The 17,781-nt window shown below is 59.0% G+C and overlaps 1 protein-coding gene across 6 annotated transcripts in view; it reads left to right on the top strand.

Annotated features, from left to right (window-relative positions):
• Positions 1 to 322: 322 nt before the first annotated feature.
• Positions 323 to 17,781, top strand: part of CEP164 (centrosomal protein 164) — a 38,538-nt gene continuing 21,079 nt past the window's right edge. For 2 of the 6 annotated variants that reach the window (XM_064173159.1, XM_064173158.1), the window contains exons 1-9: positions 323 to 445; positions 3,191 to 3,278; positions 3,583 to 3,694; positions 4,771 to 4,993; positions 8,701 to 8,859; positions 9,717 to 9,842; positions 10,373 to 10,450; positions 13,906 to 14,004; positions 16,600 to 17,037. In XM_064173159.1, coding sequence (XP_064029229.1) covers positions 428 to 445; positions 3,191 to 3,278; positions 3,583 to 3,694; positions 4,771 to 4,993; positions 8,701 to 8,859; positions 9,717 to 9,842; positions 10,373 to 10,450; positions 13,906 to 14,004; positions 16,600 to 17,037 — 1,341 coding nt within the window. In that variant the 5' untranslated portion in view covers positions 323 to 427. The remainder of the gene's footprint in view (positions 446 to 3,190; positions 3,279 to 3,582; positions 3,695 to 4,770; positions 4,994 to 8,700; positions 8,860 to 9,716; positions 9,843 to 10,372; positions 10,451 to 13,905; positions 14,005 to 16,599; positions 17,038 to 17,781) is intronic. The other 4 variants (XM_064173164.1, XM_064173162.1, XM_064173160.1 and 1 more) reach the window with 3 other exon arrangements.

The following is a 17,781-nucleotide window of genomic DNA, read 5'->3' as shown; positions in this document are numbered from 1 at the left end:
CGCCGCGCCGCCGCAGGAAGCGTTGGTGGTCGGGGCCCGGCGAGGTCCGGCCCGGCGCGGTTCTCAGTGCCCATGCCCGGTGTCGCCCCCGGTCTCGTCGTGTCCCCGCCGCCGGGCCGGGTCGAGCCGGTCGGCGGGCGCAGCGGACGCGTCGCCATGGCAACGAGCGGTGGCGTCCGTCCCGCACGGACTACAGCCCCCGGCAGGCGCCGCCGCACCGGAGACGTCAGGCGGCCCCAGCCAATGGGAAGCAGCGCGGCCGCCGGCTGGCCAATGGCGTTGGGGCGGGGGCGGGCGCTGCCGTTGCCAGGGCAGCGGAAGCGGGAAGCAGGGGCGGCCCCGGGCAGCCATGGGGGCGGTGAGCGCCCGGCCGCGGCCGCCCTGGCAGCAACGGGCCGGGGAGCGGCCCCGCTGAGCGGCCCCAGGGATGGACATCCAGGCCGGGGTGAGCTAAACGGGGCCGGGGAGGGCGGCAGGTGCCCGATCCCGCGCTGGCTGTGCCGTGTGCCGCTTGCTCGCGGCTGCGCTGCCCCGGCGCCGTTAGTACCCGGGGGAGATGCTGCGGAGGGGAAGGGAGCGGCGCAGAGTCTGCCGGTGGGGCAGGGACCTGCCTGCGGCGGGCCGGGTGTGTGCTCCGTGGCTTCGGCAGCCTGCGCGGCGGCGGGGCCCGGGCAGAGTGAAGTGGGAGGGAAAAGCCTTTTGGGATGGAATTCCTGAGTGCCAGGGCAGAGTGAAGTGGGAGGGAAAAGCCTTTTGGGATGGAATTCCTGAGTGCCAGGGCAGAGTGAACTGGGAGGGAAAAGCCTTTTGGGATGGAATTCCTGAGTGCCAGGGCAGGGTGAACTGGGAGGGAGAAGCCTTTTGGGATGGAATTCCTGAGTGCCAGGGCAGAGTGAACTGGGAGGGAAAAGCCTTTTGGGATGGAATTCCTGAGTGCCAGGGCAGAGTGAAGTGGGAGGGAAAAGCCTTTTGGGATGGAATTCCTGAGTGCCAGGGCAGAGTGAACTGGGAGGGAAAAGCCTTTTGGGATGGAATTCCTGAGTGCCAGGGCAGGGTGAACTGGGAGGGAAAAGCCTTTTGGGATGGAATTCCTGAGTGCCAGGGCAGGGTGAACTGGGAGGGAGAAGCCTTTTGGGATGGAATTCCTGAGTGCCAGGGCAGAGTGAAGTGGGAGGGAAAAGCCTTTTGGGATGGAATTCCTGAGTGCCAGGGCAGAGTGAAGTGGGAGGGAAAAGCCTTTTGGGATGGAATTCCTGAGTGCCAGGGCAGAGTGAAGTGGGAGGGAAAAGCCTTTTGGGATGGAATTCCTGAGTGCCAGGGCAGAGTGAAGTGGGAGGGACCAGGGCAGAGTGAAGTGGGAGGGAAAAGCCTTTTGGGATGGAATTCCCGAGTGCCAGGGCAGAGTGAAGTGGGAGGGAAAAGCCTTTTGGGATGGAATTCCTGAGTGCCCGGGCAGAGTGAACTGGGAAGGAAAAGCCTTTTGGGATGGAATTCCTGAGTGCCCGGGGCTGGAGCTCTTCCCTTGAGAGCCTGCTCCTCGCCTGGCCCCCGGGCTGGTGCACCCCTGGCTGCACCGACGCTTCAGTCCCATCCCTAAGTCCCCTTTGTATGTTCGGAGCAAGGAATCTGGGCTGGAATCCCGCTGGGAAGGGAGGGAAACAAGGAGAGAAGGGCCGGAGCCAGGGGGCTCCCGGCTGCATCCCAGGTCTGCGCAGCGAGCGGAGTCCCGGGGAGGAGAGGTGCGAGCGGTGCCGGCTTGGTTTGGTGTGCCAGGATGAGCTGCTGCTGGGGCTTGCTTTGCAGCAGCTCTAAGCAGGGAGCAGGCCGAGGACAGGGCAAGGTGAAGAGGGTGGCGAAGGCTCCGCGGCAGGCAGCGTGGGGCGAGCCTGCTCCAGCCGCTTGGGGATTAAGGTGAGGCTAAAGCTGGCCGTGCAAAGCCCCAGCTGGGGATGACTGGGGGTGAGGGAGGGAGCTCTAAACCGGTGGTGAATGGGTGCCAAGGGCCCAGCACCAGCAGGAGTGAGTTGAAGAGGGAAGCAGTTCTCCAGAGGTGGGACACGAGGAGTTAGGATCCTTTTAGAGCTTCTGAGGTGTCCTCTGGGAAGGCCAAAGCAGGGAGGATGTGGAGAAGCTGCTCTGTCCCTGGGCAGTGCTGCAGGAGTCCAGGGACTGCTGTCAAAGAGCTGTGCTCTGCTCTGGGCAAACCTCTTGCCTCTTTCTCTTCCTTCCCTGCTCTCCTTTCAGCTCAGCTTTTGCCTGCTCCCGAGGCAAGAGCTCATCTCTGGAGAATCTTGAAAGCCTGGAGGGGGTCTGGTGAGACCTCCTGGGATGCTTCTTGGTCCTCCCCATCTGCACCATGCTAGGCAGCCCCAGTGCACCTTGTTCCCTGGTGCCAAGCCTGCTGTGGGGCTCTTCCTCGCTCTGAGTGATGCAGAGGGTCTGCTGCTGAGCACAGCTGATCCCTCTGCCCATGTCCTGATGCAGAGGGTCTGTGAGCACAGCTGATCCCTGTGCCCATGTCCTGATGCAGAGGGTCTGCTGCTGAGCACAGCTGATCCCTCTGCCCATGTCCTGATGCAGAGGATCTGTATTTGAGCACAGCTGATCCCTCTGCCCATGTCCTGATGCAGAGGGTCTGCTGCTGAGCACAGCTGATCCCTCTGCCCATGTCCTGATGCAGAGGATCTGCTGCTGAGCACAGCTGATCCCTCTGCCCATGTCCTGTTGCAGAAGGTCTGTGTTTGAGCACAGCTGATCCCTCTGCCCATGTCCTGTTGCAGAAGGTCTGTGTTTGAGCACAGCTGATCCCTCTGCCCATGTCCTGTTGCTGAGGGTCTGTGTTTGAGCACAGCTGATCCCTCTGCCCATGTCCTGTTGCAGAGGGTCTGTGTTTGAGCACAGCTGATCCCTCTGCCCATGTCCTGTTGCAGAGGGTCTGTGTTTGAGCACAGCTGATCCCTCTGCCCATGTCCTGATGCAGAGGGTCTGTATTTGAGCACAGCTGATCCCTCTGCCCATGTCCTGATGCAGAGGATCTGCTGCTGAGCACAGCTGATCCCTCTGCCCATGTCCTGATGCAGAGGGTCTGTGTTTGAGCACAGCTGATCCCTCTGCCCATGGTCTGATGCTGAGGGTCTATTTCTGGCCACAGCTGATCCCTCTGACCCCATCCTGCTTCCCTCTGGTGCAGGGAGCTGTGGCAGAGGCCATGGTGCGCATCGGGGACCAGATCATCCTGGAGGAGAACTATGATGAGACCTACATTCCCAGTGAGAAAGGTAACCCATCCCTGTCCTCCCAGGAGCTGGGATAAAGGGCTGGAGCATGCAAGTCACATCTGGGTGTAGTAAGAGCTGAGGAATCAGGGAGAATGTGGGAGGAGAGGGTAGAGTAATTGGGATTTCAGAGAAGGCAGAGCTGCAAGATCAGCTTTTGGGTTGGCAGGATGAGTGGCAGGTTGCTCCCTGGCATTTGGGTACTGAGGTTCCCCAGGATGCCCACTGCTTCAACAGGGCAGGTTGGCTCTAGCTGCACAGTGCCTGCTGCAGGCCATCCCCACAGATTCCTCTTCTGTTTTCCTAGAAATCCAGGATTTTGCACGGCTGATTGGGATTGACCCTGAGAAGGAGCCAGAGCTGATATGGTTGGCCAGGGAAGGCATCGTGGCCCCATTACCACCCCAGTGGAAGCCCTGGTGAGAGCTCTGGCAGCAGCTGTCCTGCTAGATTCCTGCCTGTGCTGGCTGGCAAGGAAGTGTAATGCCAGGACAGATGAGCTTCCTGTGGGTGGGGGAGCTCAGGTCTCCTTTGGAGGGGTGGAAGAAGGGGAAAGAGTGGTTGAGAAGTTGGCAGAGGTCATGAGCAATGCCTGTGAGAGCTGCTTCATAGATGGTAGAAAGGGTTAGGTTGGAAGAGACCTTGAAGGTAATCCAGTGCCAACCCCCATGCCATGGGCAGGGACACCTCCCACCAGCCCCAGGTTGCTCAAGGCCTCATCCAGCCTAGCCTTGAACACCTCCAGGGGGTCAAAGATCACATTCTGTGCTTCTGTGCTCCACAGCCTCCCTGGGCAAACCTGTGCCAGTGTCTCCTCACCCTCCCTCTCTGTGCTCCACAACCTCCCTGGGCAAACCTGTGCCAGTGTCTCCTCACCCTCCCTCTCTGTGCTCCACAACCTCCCTGGGCAAACCTGTGCCAGTGTCTCCTCACCCTCCCTCTCTGTGCTCCACAACCTCCCTGGGCAAACCTGTGCCAGTGTCTCCTCACCCTCCCTCTCTGTGCTCCACAACCTCCCTGGGCAACCTGTGCCAGTGTCTCCTCACCCTCACTGCCAAGAATTTCTTCCTCATCTCCACTCTCAATCTGCCCTCTTCAAGCTCCAATCCCTTCACATCTGCACCATGCTAGGCAGCCCCAGTGCACCTTGTTCCCTGGTGCTAAGCCTCCTGTGGGGCTCTTCCTCGCTCTGAGTGATGCAGAGGGTCTGCTGCTGAGCACAGCTGATCCCTCTGCCCATGTCCTGATGCTGAGGGTCTGCTGCTGAGCACAGCTGATCCCTCTGCCCATGTCCTGATGCAGAGGGTCTATTTCTGGCCAGAGCTGATCCCTCTGACCGTATCCTGCTTCACACTCCTCTTCATGAGGCTTAAGATAGGTGTCAGGATGCAGCCAGAACATTCTGGTAGGTGCAGCTGGACCTTGTGGCTGCTCTTTCATCTCCTCACCCTACCTTTACCACCTTTCATCTCCTCTCTCTGCCTTTGCCATCCAGCCAGGACACCAATGGTGATGTCTATTACTTCAACTTTGCCAATGGCCAGTCCATGTGGGACCATCCCTGTGATGATCACTACAGAGAGCTGGTGGTACGGGAGCGAGAGAAGCTGCTGGCACAGGGCTCCCTCCGGAGGAAAGAGAAGAAGAAAGACAAGAAAGAGAAGAAAGCCAAGAAGGAGAAGAAGGAAAAGGAGAAGCAGTCCCTGAAGCGATCCACAGTGAGTCGAGTTCTGCTTGTGGTGCTCCTGGGGCAGGCTGGGCAGAGGGTGAGCCTCTGCTCTGCCCTGATGAGACCTCAGCTTGAGTACTGCCTTCAGTTTTGGGCTCCCCTGTTGAAGAGAGACAGGGATCTGTTGGAGGGAGTCCAAGGGAGGGCTGTGAGGATGATGAGAGGACTGAAGCACTGCCTGGTAAGAAGAGGCTGAGGGCCCTGGGGCTGCTTAGTCTGGAAAAGAGAAGACTGAGAGGAGATTGAATCAATGTTTATCAATCTCTGAGGGCTGGGGGACAGGGGGTGGGGGCAGGCTCTGCTCACTGCTCCCTGGGATAGGATAAGGAGCAATGGATGGAAGCTGCAGCACAGGAGGTTCCAGCTCAACACAAGAGGGAACTTCTTGACTGGAAGGGTCCCAGAGCCCTGGCACAGGCTGCCCAGAGAGGTTGTGGAGTCTCCTTCTGTGGAGCCTTCCCAGGCCTGTCTGGATGTGTTCCTGTGTGCCCTGAGCTAGGTGGTGTGGTCCTGCTCTGTCAGGGGGGTTGGACTGGATGATCTCTTTTGGTCCCTTCCAACCCCTAACATCCTGTGAGTGATTTGGATAGGAAATGAGGATGAATATTTGCTTCAGAGGAGGGTTCACAGAGCTACACCTGGCCTGGTGTAGTCTTCTGCTCGTGTTTGTCTGCCAAGGAGATGCATCCAGGGCTTCTCCTCCCTTCAGTGTCCTCTGCTCAGATGCCTTCAGCTATTCCCTTCAGTGTCCTCTGCTCAGATGCCTTCAGCTATTCCCTTCAGTGTCCTCTGCTCAGATGCCCTCAGCTATTCCCTTCAGTGTCCTCTGCTCAGATGCCCTCAGCTATTCCCTTCAGTGTCCTCTGCTCAGATGCCCTCAGCTATTCTCCTCAGTGTTCTCTGCTCAGATGCCCTCAGCTATTCTGTTCTTCCTGGCAAGAGAGACCTGAGCCAGATGAATTAGAGGAGAAGGCAAAAGGAGAGCAGCAGACCTCAGTGGTTCAAGGAGCCTGCAGGCACATGACCAAACAGACTGCACCCCCCTGCTTGGCTCAGGGCTCAGCTGCCCCTGCCAGGCCCCCTGTGATGTGGAGAGGACTCAGGAAAAGGCCTCCCTCAGCAGCTTTGCTGTGGATGTCCAGCAGGACCCAGAAGCACCTCAAGAAATGTGAGCCAAGCTTTGTCTCCACTCCCTGCCTCACTGTCGTGGTTTAGAGGTCAGGTCACCAGTTCAACCTTTGTGTGTCAAAGAAAGCCTCTTCACAAGGCTTTGAGGGTGTCAGTACTCTGCTAGAGGCCCTTGAGCCTCTAGCACTCTTTGAGCATGAAGGGCTGAAAGGAAAGTGGAAGATGAAAGCCATGATGGGTGAGTGGCCATAAACCTGCTCAGGGCTTCACAGTCAGGCACCTGCAGCACTGGGAGGACTCAAGGAACACAGCCCAGGTGTGTTCCAGCCAGAGGAAAAGGGCTTTTATCCCAGGAACAATGGAACTGCTCCCTTTGAATCTAGTCTCACAGAGGATTGGAGCTTGCAGGAGCCAGTTGGTGTGCTCAGGAGGAGCTGAGATCCCACAGCGAGGAGTCTGAGTGAAGAAGTAAGAGAAAATTGGACCTGAGGCTTTGGGTTGTGCTGCCATCAGTCTGCATCAGAGCAATGAGACCCTCAGCAAGCCTGAGAGGAAGGCTTCAAAGCAGAGGCAGCTGCTGGGAGCAGGAGTGGAAGCAGGAGGCAACTGCTGGAAGCAGGAGTGGATGCAGGAGGCAGCTGCTGGGAGCAGGAGTGGATGCAGGAGGCAGCTGCTGGGAGCAGTAGTTGCAGGTGGGAGCTGCTGGGAGCAGGAGTGGATGCAGGAGGCAGCTGCTGGGAGCAGGAGTGGATGCAGAAGGCAGCTGCTGGGGGCAGGAGTGGATGCAGGAGGCAGCTGCTGGGAGCAGGAGTGGATGCAGAAGGCAGCTGCTGGAAGCAGGAGTGGATGCAGGAGGCAACTGCTGGAAGCAGGAGTGGATGCAGGAGGCAGCTGCTGGGAGCAGGAGTGGATGCAGGAGGCAGCTGCTGGGAGCAGTAGTTGCAGGTGGGAGCTGCTGGGAGCAGGAGTGGATGCAGGAGGCAGCTGCTGGGAGCAGTAGTTGCAGGTGGGAGCTGCTGGGAGCAGGAGTGGATGCAGAAGGCAGCTGCTGGGAGCAGGAGTGGATGCAGGAGGCAGCTGCTGGGAGCAGGAGTTGCAGGTGGGAGCTGCTGGGAGCAGGAGTGGATGCAGGAGCAGAGTAGCAAGGGTTTGCTAGAGCCACTGCACAGATCCCCAGGAGCTCACAGGTCTGCCCTGCTTCCAGAGGGGAGATCCAAAGGAAGGACTTGCTGTGTGTCTTTCTCCTGCCCAGAGGTTTTCCCTCCCTTCCCTCCTGCAGGAGAACATTCCAGCTTGCCTTGTCTCTGCCCATAAGCAAATGTCTCAGTTTAATAAGAATTCAGCAAATCTCCTGTTCTGAAGGCAAAACTGAGCTGAGAGGTCACTGCCTGTGATGTTAATGAATTGCTTTGCCCTGCTGGTGCCCAGCTGTGGCTCCACCAAATTGCTGGCTCAGGTTTCTCCTGAGCAGTGTGTGGGAGCTCTGGGGTAGCTGCTGAGAGCTCTGGCTATAAATATCAGACAAACTGCAGATCATCCCCAAAGTTTGAATGAGCCTGATGGAAATGAGGTTTATCTTTGCTGAAGGACAGTGAGCAGCACCTCCTGCTCCCTGTCTGCAGTTAATGGTGTCTGGAGAGAGGAATTAGTGAAGCCCAGAGGCTGATTTATTCTGTTAGCATTGCTGTGGCAGTGACTGGTTGGAAGAAGGATCGCTGCATATTCATCTCCCTCAGCCTGTGGGTGGCTTGAGAATCTTCAGTCTGGTCCTGCATGGCCTGGCAGTGTTGAGCTTCCTGCTCTGCTGAAGCTCCAGGGCTTGGCTGCACCTTGTGCTGCAGAGAGAATCCTGCTGCAGCTGCCTGCCAGCTGAACCTGTGCGGTGTGCTGCAGGGGGACGGTGCCTGGGTGGGGTTCCCCAAGTGATGCTCAGGCTCCTGGGTGGAGCTAACCTGCTGGCAGCTGTGCCCTGCTCAGAGCATGGCCCCCAGGGCTCCTGCTGAGCTGTGCCAGCTGTGAGAGAGCTGCCTGCAGGAGCTCCTTAGGAAGTGCTGCAGCAGAGCTGCTGCGAGGTGAGGAAGCAGCCTGCATGTTGGTCTGGCTGCAGCCTGTGCAGAGCAGGAGGCTTCCTGCACTCAGAGCCTTTCCTGCTTCCCTGCTTTCATGGAACCATGGGAGGGGTTGGATTGGAAGCTCATCCAGCTCCAACCTGTCTTCAAACTGCCCAGTGCAGGGCACTCCACTGCTGCTTCCAGTGTCCATGGGGAAACATTTCCATCTGGAGCCCAATGGGCATGTCCCCAGCAGTAACTTGTCCCCATCACCCCTTGTCAAAGAGAGTCTCCATCCTCCTGGCAGCCTCTGTGCACTGCTCCACGGCCATAAGCTCTCCCCTCAGCCTTCTCCAGGCTGCACCAACTCAGCTCTCAGCCCTTCCTTGCTCGCCAGGGGTGGGCTCAGTACCAGCAGCCAGCATGGCACAGGGGAGTGTGCCCTCCCTGCTCTGCAGTAAGGAGGGTGATCTGTGCAGCCCTTCTCTCCTGCCTGAGTCCCTTTTGCATGCTCCAGCCCTTAGGCACCCTGCTGGCACCCATCCCAGCACCCCTGGGCACCCTGGCTCCGCTGCGAGGCCTCGGGGCAGCTCCTGCCACCATCCTGCGTGGGGCAGTGGACTCAGATGTGGGCAGCTCGTTGGACTCCAGCCCCATGGGCACAGGGGGAACGCAGGTAAGGCTCTATCCTTGCTGGCAACAAACCCTGGGAGCACAACTCTGCACACACAGATGCTTCAGGGACATAATGCTGTGACCTCTTGTCAGTTGTGAGCTGCTTTTGGCTCTTTCCTTCCACCCCTTCCACTGTTTCTTTGCTCTTGCTCGTTCTAGGGAGGCCAGTGCAAGGTTTGTGGGGAGCTCTGCTGGCGTTGAAAAGCTTTAAAGAAGGAATTGTTTCAATTGCTGCTGGGACTGGGGGTGGGCTGGGGGAGGTGGAACTCTGTTAGTTGTGGCAGAGCTCTGATGTGTGGCCAAATGGAAGGTGGCAGACAGCACAGCTGCTGGCCTCCGACGAGAGCATTTCCCCTCAGCTGTTTGCTGGGCAGAAACAAGTGAAAAGAACAACATTTTCTGGGTGAATGCAACATTTACAGTGATGTCCACTGGTGATGTCTTGAATGTGAACCCTTGGGTCAACAAAACAAACAGGTGAAGTGGTCAGGAATTGGTCTTTTGGAGGGCAACAACCCAAAAGGTAGCAAACGTCACAGAAGGCTGCGCTGGGGAGGGAGTTTGCTTCTTGCTGAGTTCAGCCTCATCGTCCCTGGTGGCTGCAGGTATTTGGGGTTCATCTGCTCCTGAGGCTGTGCTGTGAGGCACTGGCAGGTGTGGCAAGTGAGCTCCTATGGGGCAGGAACCCCTTTGGTGTCAGGGAAAGAGTGGCCTTAGGGAATATAGCAGCCCGGGGGTGGCAGCGTCATCCTGAGCACCTCCTGGGAGCTCAGCACCTCCTTGCTGCTGGCCATAGGCCCTTGGGCTTGCTTCTCTCTCTGCCTCTCTCCTCTCACTTGCCTTCTGCTTTGATTGCAGCTTGCAGAGCCCTGCAAGCTCACCCTGCAGAGCAAGAAGCTGCTGGGCTTGGTGTGTGAAGAGAGGAGTCCCTTGAACACAGCAGCGCTGGAGGAAGGGAGAAACGAGGAGGAGGAAAGTGAGGAGGTAGTTTGTGAGCTGGGCTCTGTGTGTGTGTGTGTTGGTGGCCAGGGTGCAGGAAGCACTCAGGCATGGGAGGTGCTGCTTTCCTGGTCACAGCTGCCTGCCCGTGGCTGTTGCATTTGCCTCTGGACCTTAGTTTGTGCTGCTTTGCCCCCGTGTGGTGTTTGGTCACCAAAAAGCAGCTCATCTGCTCTCCCTCTGCTCCCTGGAGCTGGAGCAGGATGAGCTCTGGGCAGTGCTGTGACTTCCCAGCTCAGTGATGGCACTTTGTGAAGCTCAGGGCAGGTTGGCACAGCCAGGGGAGAAGCTGATGGGGAGGGTTCATGGGGGCAGAAAGGCTCTGGTTGAGACTTGCTCCTGTGCAGCCCAAGAGCACTGCCAAATCCTGTGCACCACCCAAGCACTTCCACCTCGCTGTGGCTCTGCTGCCTTAGTTCAGTGACCAGGACCTCCCCTCCCAGCTCCTCCTGTGTGACCTGAGGGTCTGCAGAGGGCAGAGATCAGCACTGCCATCTCCTTTTCAACTCCTTCAGAGCCTCCGTGGGACATCAAAGTGGCTTAAAAACGTGCACATGGATGTCAGTGCCCTGGGAGGCAGCTTCGAGTCAGAGGTAAGAACGTGGGTGAGGAGGTGGGCAGGAGAAGGGGAGCTGTGGCACTGCCCAGCCAGTGCCCAGGGTGCAGGAGCACAGCAGAGGTGCCCAGGGGTTGAGGTTCCTGTGCTGTTTCTGAGCAGGAACAACCTGGAGCAGGCCTGGGGGAGTGTGAGGGGAGTGCAGATGGCACCCCCAGGGGACAGAAGTGTGGTGACAAAGGCAGGTGTGTGCTTGAAGGAGAGGTTGGGCAGCAGGGGTCTGAGGAGCTCTGCAGGGTGGAGCTTTGTTTCTTCCTGAGAGGGGAGAAAAGCCTGCAGGAGGCAGGCCTGGTGGGCAGGCTGGCAGGCAGCTCTCCCCAGGCCCCTCTGATGCTTCTTTCTCCTTGCCCTGCTGCCCAGCCCCCTGGCTCAAGACAGTGCTGGTGAGGAGCTGGCACATCCCTGACCCTCTGCAGAGGGGGTGAATGGTTGGCACACCTCTGGCTCTCTGCAGAGAGGGTGAGGAGCTGGCACACTTCTGGCCCTGTGCATAGGGGATGAGAGGCTGGCACACTTCTAGCCCTGCACAGAGGGGATGAGAGGCTGGCACACCTCTGTCCCTGTGCAGAGGTGTGAGAGGCTGGCACACTTCTGGCCCTGTGCAGAGGGGGTGAGGAGCTGGCACACCTCTGTCCCTGTGCAGAGGGGGTGAGGAGCTGGCACACCTCTGTCCCTGTGCAGAGGGGATGAGAGGCTGGCACACCTTTGTCCCTGTGCAGAAGGAGTGAGAGGCTGGCACACCTCTGCCCCTGTGCAGAGGGGATGAGAGGCTGGCACACCTCTGTCCCTGTGCAGAGGGGATGAGAGGCTGGCACACCTCTGTCCCTGTGCAGAAGGAGTGAGAGGCTGGCACACCTCTGTCCCTGTGCAGAGGGGGTGAGGAGCTGGCACACCTCTGTCCCTGTGCAGAGGGGATGAGAGGCTGGCACACCTCTGGCCCTGTGCATAGGGGATGAGAGGCTGGCACACCTTTGTCCCTGTGCAGAGGGGATGAGAGGCTGGCACACCTTTGTCCCTGTGCAGAAGGAGTGAGAGGCTGGCACACCTCTGTCCCTGTGCAGAAGGAGTGAGAGGCTGGCACACCTCTGACCCTGTGCAGAGGGGATGAGAGGCTGGCACACCTTTGTCCCTGTGCAGAGGTGTGAGAGGCTGGCACACCTTTGTCCCTGTGCAGAGGTGTGAGAGGCTGGCACACCTCTGTCCCTGTGCAGAGGGAGTGAGGAATTGGCACACTTCTGTCCCTGTGCAGAGGCAATGAGATACTGGCACATCTCTGGGTCCCCGTGCAGAGGGGTGAGGAGCTGGCACACTTCTGTCCCTGTGCAGGCACACCTCTATCCCTGTGCAGAGGCAATGAGAAGCTGGCACACCTCTAGCCCTGTGCAGAGGCAATGAGAAGCTGGCACACCTCTAGCCCTGTGCAGAGGCAATGAGAAGCTGGCACACCTCTAGCCCTGTGCAGGGGGTGCCCCATGGGGGGGGCTGTGAGCTCCGTGGTGCTTTCTCTGTGCCCATCAGGCTCAGGGTGACAGAGGCACAAAGGGGAGTGAGCTGTGAGCAGCTCTGCAGGCTGGCCCCGCTGCTTGTGCTGACATTAATCCTTTCTCTCTGCTTTGAGAACTCTGCTCCAGCCTCTGAAAGGCAAATTAATTTCTTTTAAAGTGTTCTACAGCCTCTCCCTGATCCTCTCTGCAGCTTACAGACATTAAGCTGTAAAGCACTTAGCTGCCGAGCCCTGTGCACAATGCAGGAGCTGCAGAGGCTCTGCTGAAGTGGCTTGGAAAAGAAAAGTCTCCAGCTCTCATCTCCAGGCAAGCAGCAGCCTTTTGGGGCGTCCAGATCTGTCCCCCAGACTCTGATTGTCCCCCAGGACAAAGAGCTGCCCTGGCAGTGCAGCTGCCCCTGAGGAAATGGCAATTGGTGCCCGGCAGGCAGGCACTGCTGCCCCTGGCAGGTGCTGGAGAGGAGAATTCTGTGGTGGTTCCATGAGATGGCAGTAGAAAAGCATTCAGATGGACGAGCCTGAGCTGCTCTGCAGCTTCCCTCGGGAGGAAGAGGAGGAAAGGATTTGTATGGAAGCCCTAGAGGGGAGCAAATCCGAGCAGCAATGGAGTGAAGTGATTAAAATCTGCCTCCGTGTGGTCCCTGGGGCAGGGCTGGACCCCCACAGCCCAGGCAAGAGGCTTGGGGCTGTAGGGACCTGGTGAGGGCTGAGGCTGTGGGGAAGGTGGCAGAAGTGCCTGGGGCAGAGGGCAAGAAATGGTCCTGCCTCAGAGGGCTTTGCTGGAACAAGGAGGGAGCTGGCTGGGGAGAGGCACTGGGCACAAAGCCCAGGGGTGTGCTGGAGGACTTAGTGTGAGCTTTGTGCTGCTGCTGGGCAGTTTGGTTTGCTCGTGGGGTCAGCTCTTACCTGGCCCTAGCTTTCTTGCCTGTGAAGGAGCAGCCTCTGCAGACATGCCCTGAGACACAGAAAGGCTTTGGGATAGTGCTGGAAGAGGAGGAAAAAGCCATGGAGGCATCTGTGGGGGGCATGGCAGGGGGAGGGATGCTCTGCTGCACTGCTTGCAGCTTGGAGGTCCAGTTCTGGGCTCCTCCATTGCAGAGAGCTGTTGAGGTGCTGGAAGGTGTTTGGAGAAGGGCAGCAAGGCTGGGGAGGGGCCTGGAGCACAGCCCTGTGAGGAGAGGCTGAGGGAGCTGGGGGGGTGCAGCCTGCAGCAGAGGAGGGCAGAGCTCATTGCTGCCTGCAGCTGCCTGCAGGGAGGCTGTAGCCAGGTGGGGTTGGGCTCTGCTGCCAGGCAGCCAGCACCAAAACAAGGGGACACAGGCTCAAGTTTTGCCAGGGCAGGTCTAGGCTGGATGTGAGGAGGAAGTTGTTGTCAGAGAGAGTGATTGGCATTGGAATGGGCTGCCCAGGGAGGTGGTGGAGTGGCTGTGGCTGGAGGTGTTGCAGCCAAGCCTGGCTGGGGCACTTAGTGCCATGGTCTGGTTGGTTGGGCAGGGCTGGGTGCTAGGTTGGCCTGGCTGAGCTTGGAGCTCTCTCCCAACCTGCCTGGTTCTGTGAGTCTGTGATTCAGCACAGGCCAATCTCTGGGTGAACACTGGCAATTGGGGGGGGGGGTGGTCCTGTGCTGTAGAATTACCCTGCCAGGCTTCCTCACCAGCTGGGGAGGTGTGAGAGGGAGCTGTGGGGAGCAAACATTGCACAGCTCCTGTGGTGCTGGGGTGGACGAGCAGGGAGCCTGCTGCTGCTTCCCAGGAACCAGCCAGCCCTGAGCCCCAGGGAGCAGGCAGGAATGGCTGCTGTGGCCAGAGCCCTGCCCTCTCCTGGGGAGCCTTCTGCTCCAGGGCTGGGTGCCCTGTCACAGGCAGGTGGCACTGCCAGCTGGGAAAGGTGCTGTGGGGGCTTCTGCTACTGGATGTTGCTGCACTCAGCAGGAGCACAGCAAAGCAGAGGAGGAGCAGCACAGCAACCTCGTGGCTGATCTCCAGCAGCAAGGGACTCCCGAGGAGGAAGCTGGCAGCCTGGGAGAGGTGATGAGCAGCTCTGGCACCGTGGTGTTGCTTGCCTGATGCCCCCGAAGCTCTGCATGCAGCTTCTGGTGCCGTGGTGTGCAGCTGGCAGTTGCTTGGTGTGTTGCTGTGGCTGCTCCAAGTGCTGCCTGCAGGGAGAGAGCAGCAAACTTACAAACCGAGCCCCAGTGCTGCCCAGTGGAGATCTGGCAAACCCACTCCCCTCTCTGTGCTGCAGGGAGCAAGAGGGGAGCACATCACAGTATCACCTTCCAAAGGCATCTGGTGGTTAGGATCAGCTTTTCTCCCCCCTCTTTACTCCTCAGGAAGAAAGAATGTGAACTGTTTTGTTGTGATCTCTCCACATCCAGCACGTTCCTGAGGTGCCAGGAGGTGGCACAGGCAGCCTGCTGCCTGAGATGAGCAGGCTCTGCTTTTGGTGGCTGCTGAGCGTCCCTGATGGTTCAGCCTCTGGCTCAGATGCCTCTGCACAGCCTGGGTCTGTTGGTGCTGATGTGTTCTGCTCCTGCTGCTCTGGCAGGGAGGGCTTGGGGGGGCAGAAATGTTCCAGCAGTGGTGCTCAGCTGCGGCTGAAACGTGACCCTGTGAGATCAGCTCAAGCCAATTAGAGCCTGAGCTGTCCCAGCTCTGACATCCACAGCTCTGCTTTTACAGGAGGAGAACCTCTCCTCCTCCTTCCTTCCTCCTCCTTCCTTCCTCCTCCTCCTCCTTCCTCCTCCTCCTCCTTCCTCCTTCTCCTTCCTTCCTCCTTCTGCCTCCTTCCTCCTCCTTCCTTCCTCCTCCTTCTGCCTCCCTCCTCCTTCCTTCCTCCTCCTTCCTTCCTCCTCCTCCTTCCTTCCTCCTCCTTCCTTCTCCTCCTTCCTCCTCCTTCCTTCCTCCTCCTTCTCCTTCCTCCTCCTTCCTTCCTCCTCCTTCCTCCCTCCTCCTCTTCCTTCCTCCATCCTCCTCCATCCCTCCTCTTCCATCCTCCTCCTCCTTCTTCCTCCATCCTCCTCTTCCTTCCTCCATCCTCTTCTTCCTTCCTCCATCCTTCTCCTCCATCCTCTTCCTCCTCCCTCCTCTTCCTCCTCCCTCCTCTTCCTCCTCCCTCCTCTTCCTCCTCCCTCCTCTTCCTCCTCCCTCCTCCTCCTCCTCCCTCCTCCTCCTTCCTCTTCCTCCTTCCTCCTCCTCCATCTGGGTGCCTGGTGGGCTTCATTGCCTCTGCCAGGCTTGCCCTGCTGCTGATTAAGGTGTGGCCTGGCCAGCAGTTTGGTATCTGTCCTTAAACAGGATCCAGAAACCCCTCTGGGAGCTTTCAGGAGCCAGGGAAAGTTGCCTGCAGCGAAGTCTTTGTGTGCTCAGGGTTCTTGGCCAGGTGGCTGTGTTCTGTGCTGGGCTGCTCCTGGAGGGCAGATCCCTCTGCCCTGCTTTCAAGCAGGAGCAGCCTGACCAGTCTCTCACTTGGCACATCTGCCCCTGGGCACTCTTGGAGGTCCTGGAGACAGGTCCTTGGGAAAGCTCCAAGCCAGGCTGCCCAGAAGGGAACACAACTTCCCATGTGCCCTAATCCCCAACTGAAAGGGAGCATAATGAGGGCTGTCCATGAAGAAATGCCCCTTCTGGCTTCCAGAGGCTCTTGGGGCTGGCTGGTGGCTCAGTGAGGGGTGTGGACCCCTCTGCTAAGCAGGCACAGCACCAAGGGGGCTGCCAGGCTTCATTTACTGCCCTCTGACGTGCAGGGGAGGCTCTGGGCTGCAGGTGTTTGGCAAGTACCCAGTGAGTAGGTTCCTCTGCCCTCCTCCCTGCTCTGCTGCATGGCTGCCTTGGCATGGAGAGGGTCTCTTGGACAAATGAGGTGTGAGGAGAGGGTCCCTCTGCTTGCCACAGCTCTGGGTGCCACAGCTCCCACTGGCACCGTGTGCCTGGCACACGCCGGACGCAGGCTGCAGCTGGTGTTGACAGGGCACCAGGGCATCAATAAACCAGGCAGGAGGATGTGCCAGCAGGCTTGTTGGCATGCTGCTGAGGGCACCTCCTCCTGGCTTTGTGGTTGAAGCTTTGGGTGACTGAGCTCTAAGTCAGGATTGCTGCTTCCCGAGGCCAGGGGACTCTGCCTGCTCTCAGCCTGCTGTGTCAGCTGCTCCTGGCCTTGTTCTGAGCTCAGAGTGGTGCCCCTGCCCTCCTGCCTGCCCTTCTGCCTGCCCTTCTCTGCCTGCCCTCCTCTGCTTGGAGCTTCAGGCAGAAGTTGAATGCCCACTAAGAATCTCTTCCAAATTCCCACCTCTCCCTGAGCAAATCCCAGGTGGAAGCAGGAAGGGGCTGCTGCAGAGGATGTAGGGTTCTTGCCCTGCAGCCACTGCTGGCTCTCATCCACTGAGCCCCTGAGAGTGAAGAAGCAGCAAGGGAAAGCCCAAGGGTGAGCCCAGAAGTGGGAATCCTCCTTCAGGGAGTCTCCTGCCTTTGGAAGGGGCTGGCTGGAGACATCCCAAAGCAGGCTGGAAGTCACCCAAAGCTTTGTGGTTTGCTGCTTGCTGTAGGAGAGCTGTGTGTGACCCCTGAGCCCTGCTGCAGCAGGGTAGGGACTGTAGTGGCCCTAACTGTTTGGTTGCTGCCTAGAAGGAGTCTCTAAGATCCAAACACCCTGAGGAGGGCCAAGAGGCTTCCCTGGAGTCCGCTGCCACCTGCCCTCCCACTCTGGTCCAAGCCCTCCCTGGGGATGCTGACAGCAACCTGTGTGGGCAGCAGGAGGAGGAATCCGATGGGAAACTGGCTGGGAGTGAAGCAGTGGATGAAGAAGATGCAGAGGTGGAGGTGGAAGGTGACATCTCTGCAGCCCCTGAGGCGCCCCAGGCTGCAGGGCAGAGCAGCGTGGCAGAGCCGGAGGTGCCCAGCGGGCAGGGGCTGGAGGCTGGCAGAGGCCCCCAGCTGCAGCAGCTGAGCAGCCTGGCTGCCAGCCTGGACACTGAGCCCCTGGGTGAAGAGGGAGAGAAAGAAGTGAGGGGACAAGCAGCAGCAGCTGATCTGCAGGCAGGCAGCAAGCTGGATGCTGGCCAAGTAAGAGAGCTGCCCAGCCAGGGGTGGGCTCGGTGTGGGGGGCTGCAGGGGGCTGCTGCCCTGGCACTGGTACAGGAAGGCTCCTTGGAGCATTTCTTTGCCTTCTGTTGAGGTCATGGAGTTGTGGAATGGGATGGGCAGGGACACCTCCCACCCAGCCTCAGATTGCTCAAGGTCTCATCCAGCTTGGCCCTGAACACCTCCCTGGGCAACCTGTGCCAGTGTCTCCTCACCCTCCCTCTCTGTGCTCCACAACCTCCCTGGGCAACCTGTGCCAGTGTCTCCTCACCCTCCCTCTCTGTGCTCCACAACCTCCCTGGGCAACCTGTGCCAGTGTCTCCTCACCCTCCCTCTCTGTGCTCCACAACCTCCCTGGGCAACCTGTGCCAGTGTCTCCTCACCCTCCCTCTCTGTGCTCCACAACCTCCCTGGGCAACCTGTGCCAGTGTCTCCTCACCCTCCCTCTCTGTGCTCCACAACCTCCCTGGGCAACCTGTGCCAGTGTCTCCTCACCCTTCCCAGCTTCCCTGTGACCCTTCAGGTTCTGGAGACTGCTCTGAGCCTTCAGGCTGCACCTCCCCAGCTCTTATCCCCACGAGCTGCAGCCAGTGGTGTGTGTTGGGTTGAGGAGGGAAGCTCAGCTGCTCCCAATTCCCAGGCTGGCACTTGCAGTGCCCACTTCAGAGCTGACTCTTCCCTACACACGCAAAGTGCTGCCCCAAGTGAGTGCCAGGCAGTGAGCCC

This window comes from Pogoniulus pusillus, chromosome 38 (genome assembly GCF_015220805.1).
Source record: "Pogoniulus pusillus isolate bPogPus1 chromosome 38, bPogPus1.pri, whole genome shotgun sequence".
In the NCBI taxonomy this organism is placed as follows: Eukaryota; Metazoa; Chordata; class Aves; order Piciformes; family Lybiidae; genus Pogoniulus; species Pogoniulus pusillus.
The sequence above is the reverse complement of the archived record's forward strand: the minus strand, read 5'-3'. Positions and strand labels throughout refer to the sequence as shown.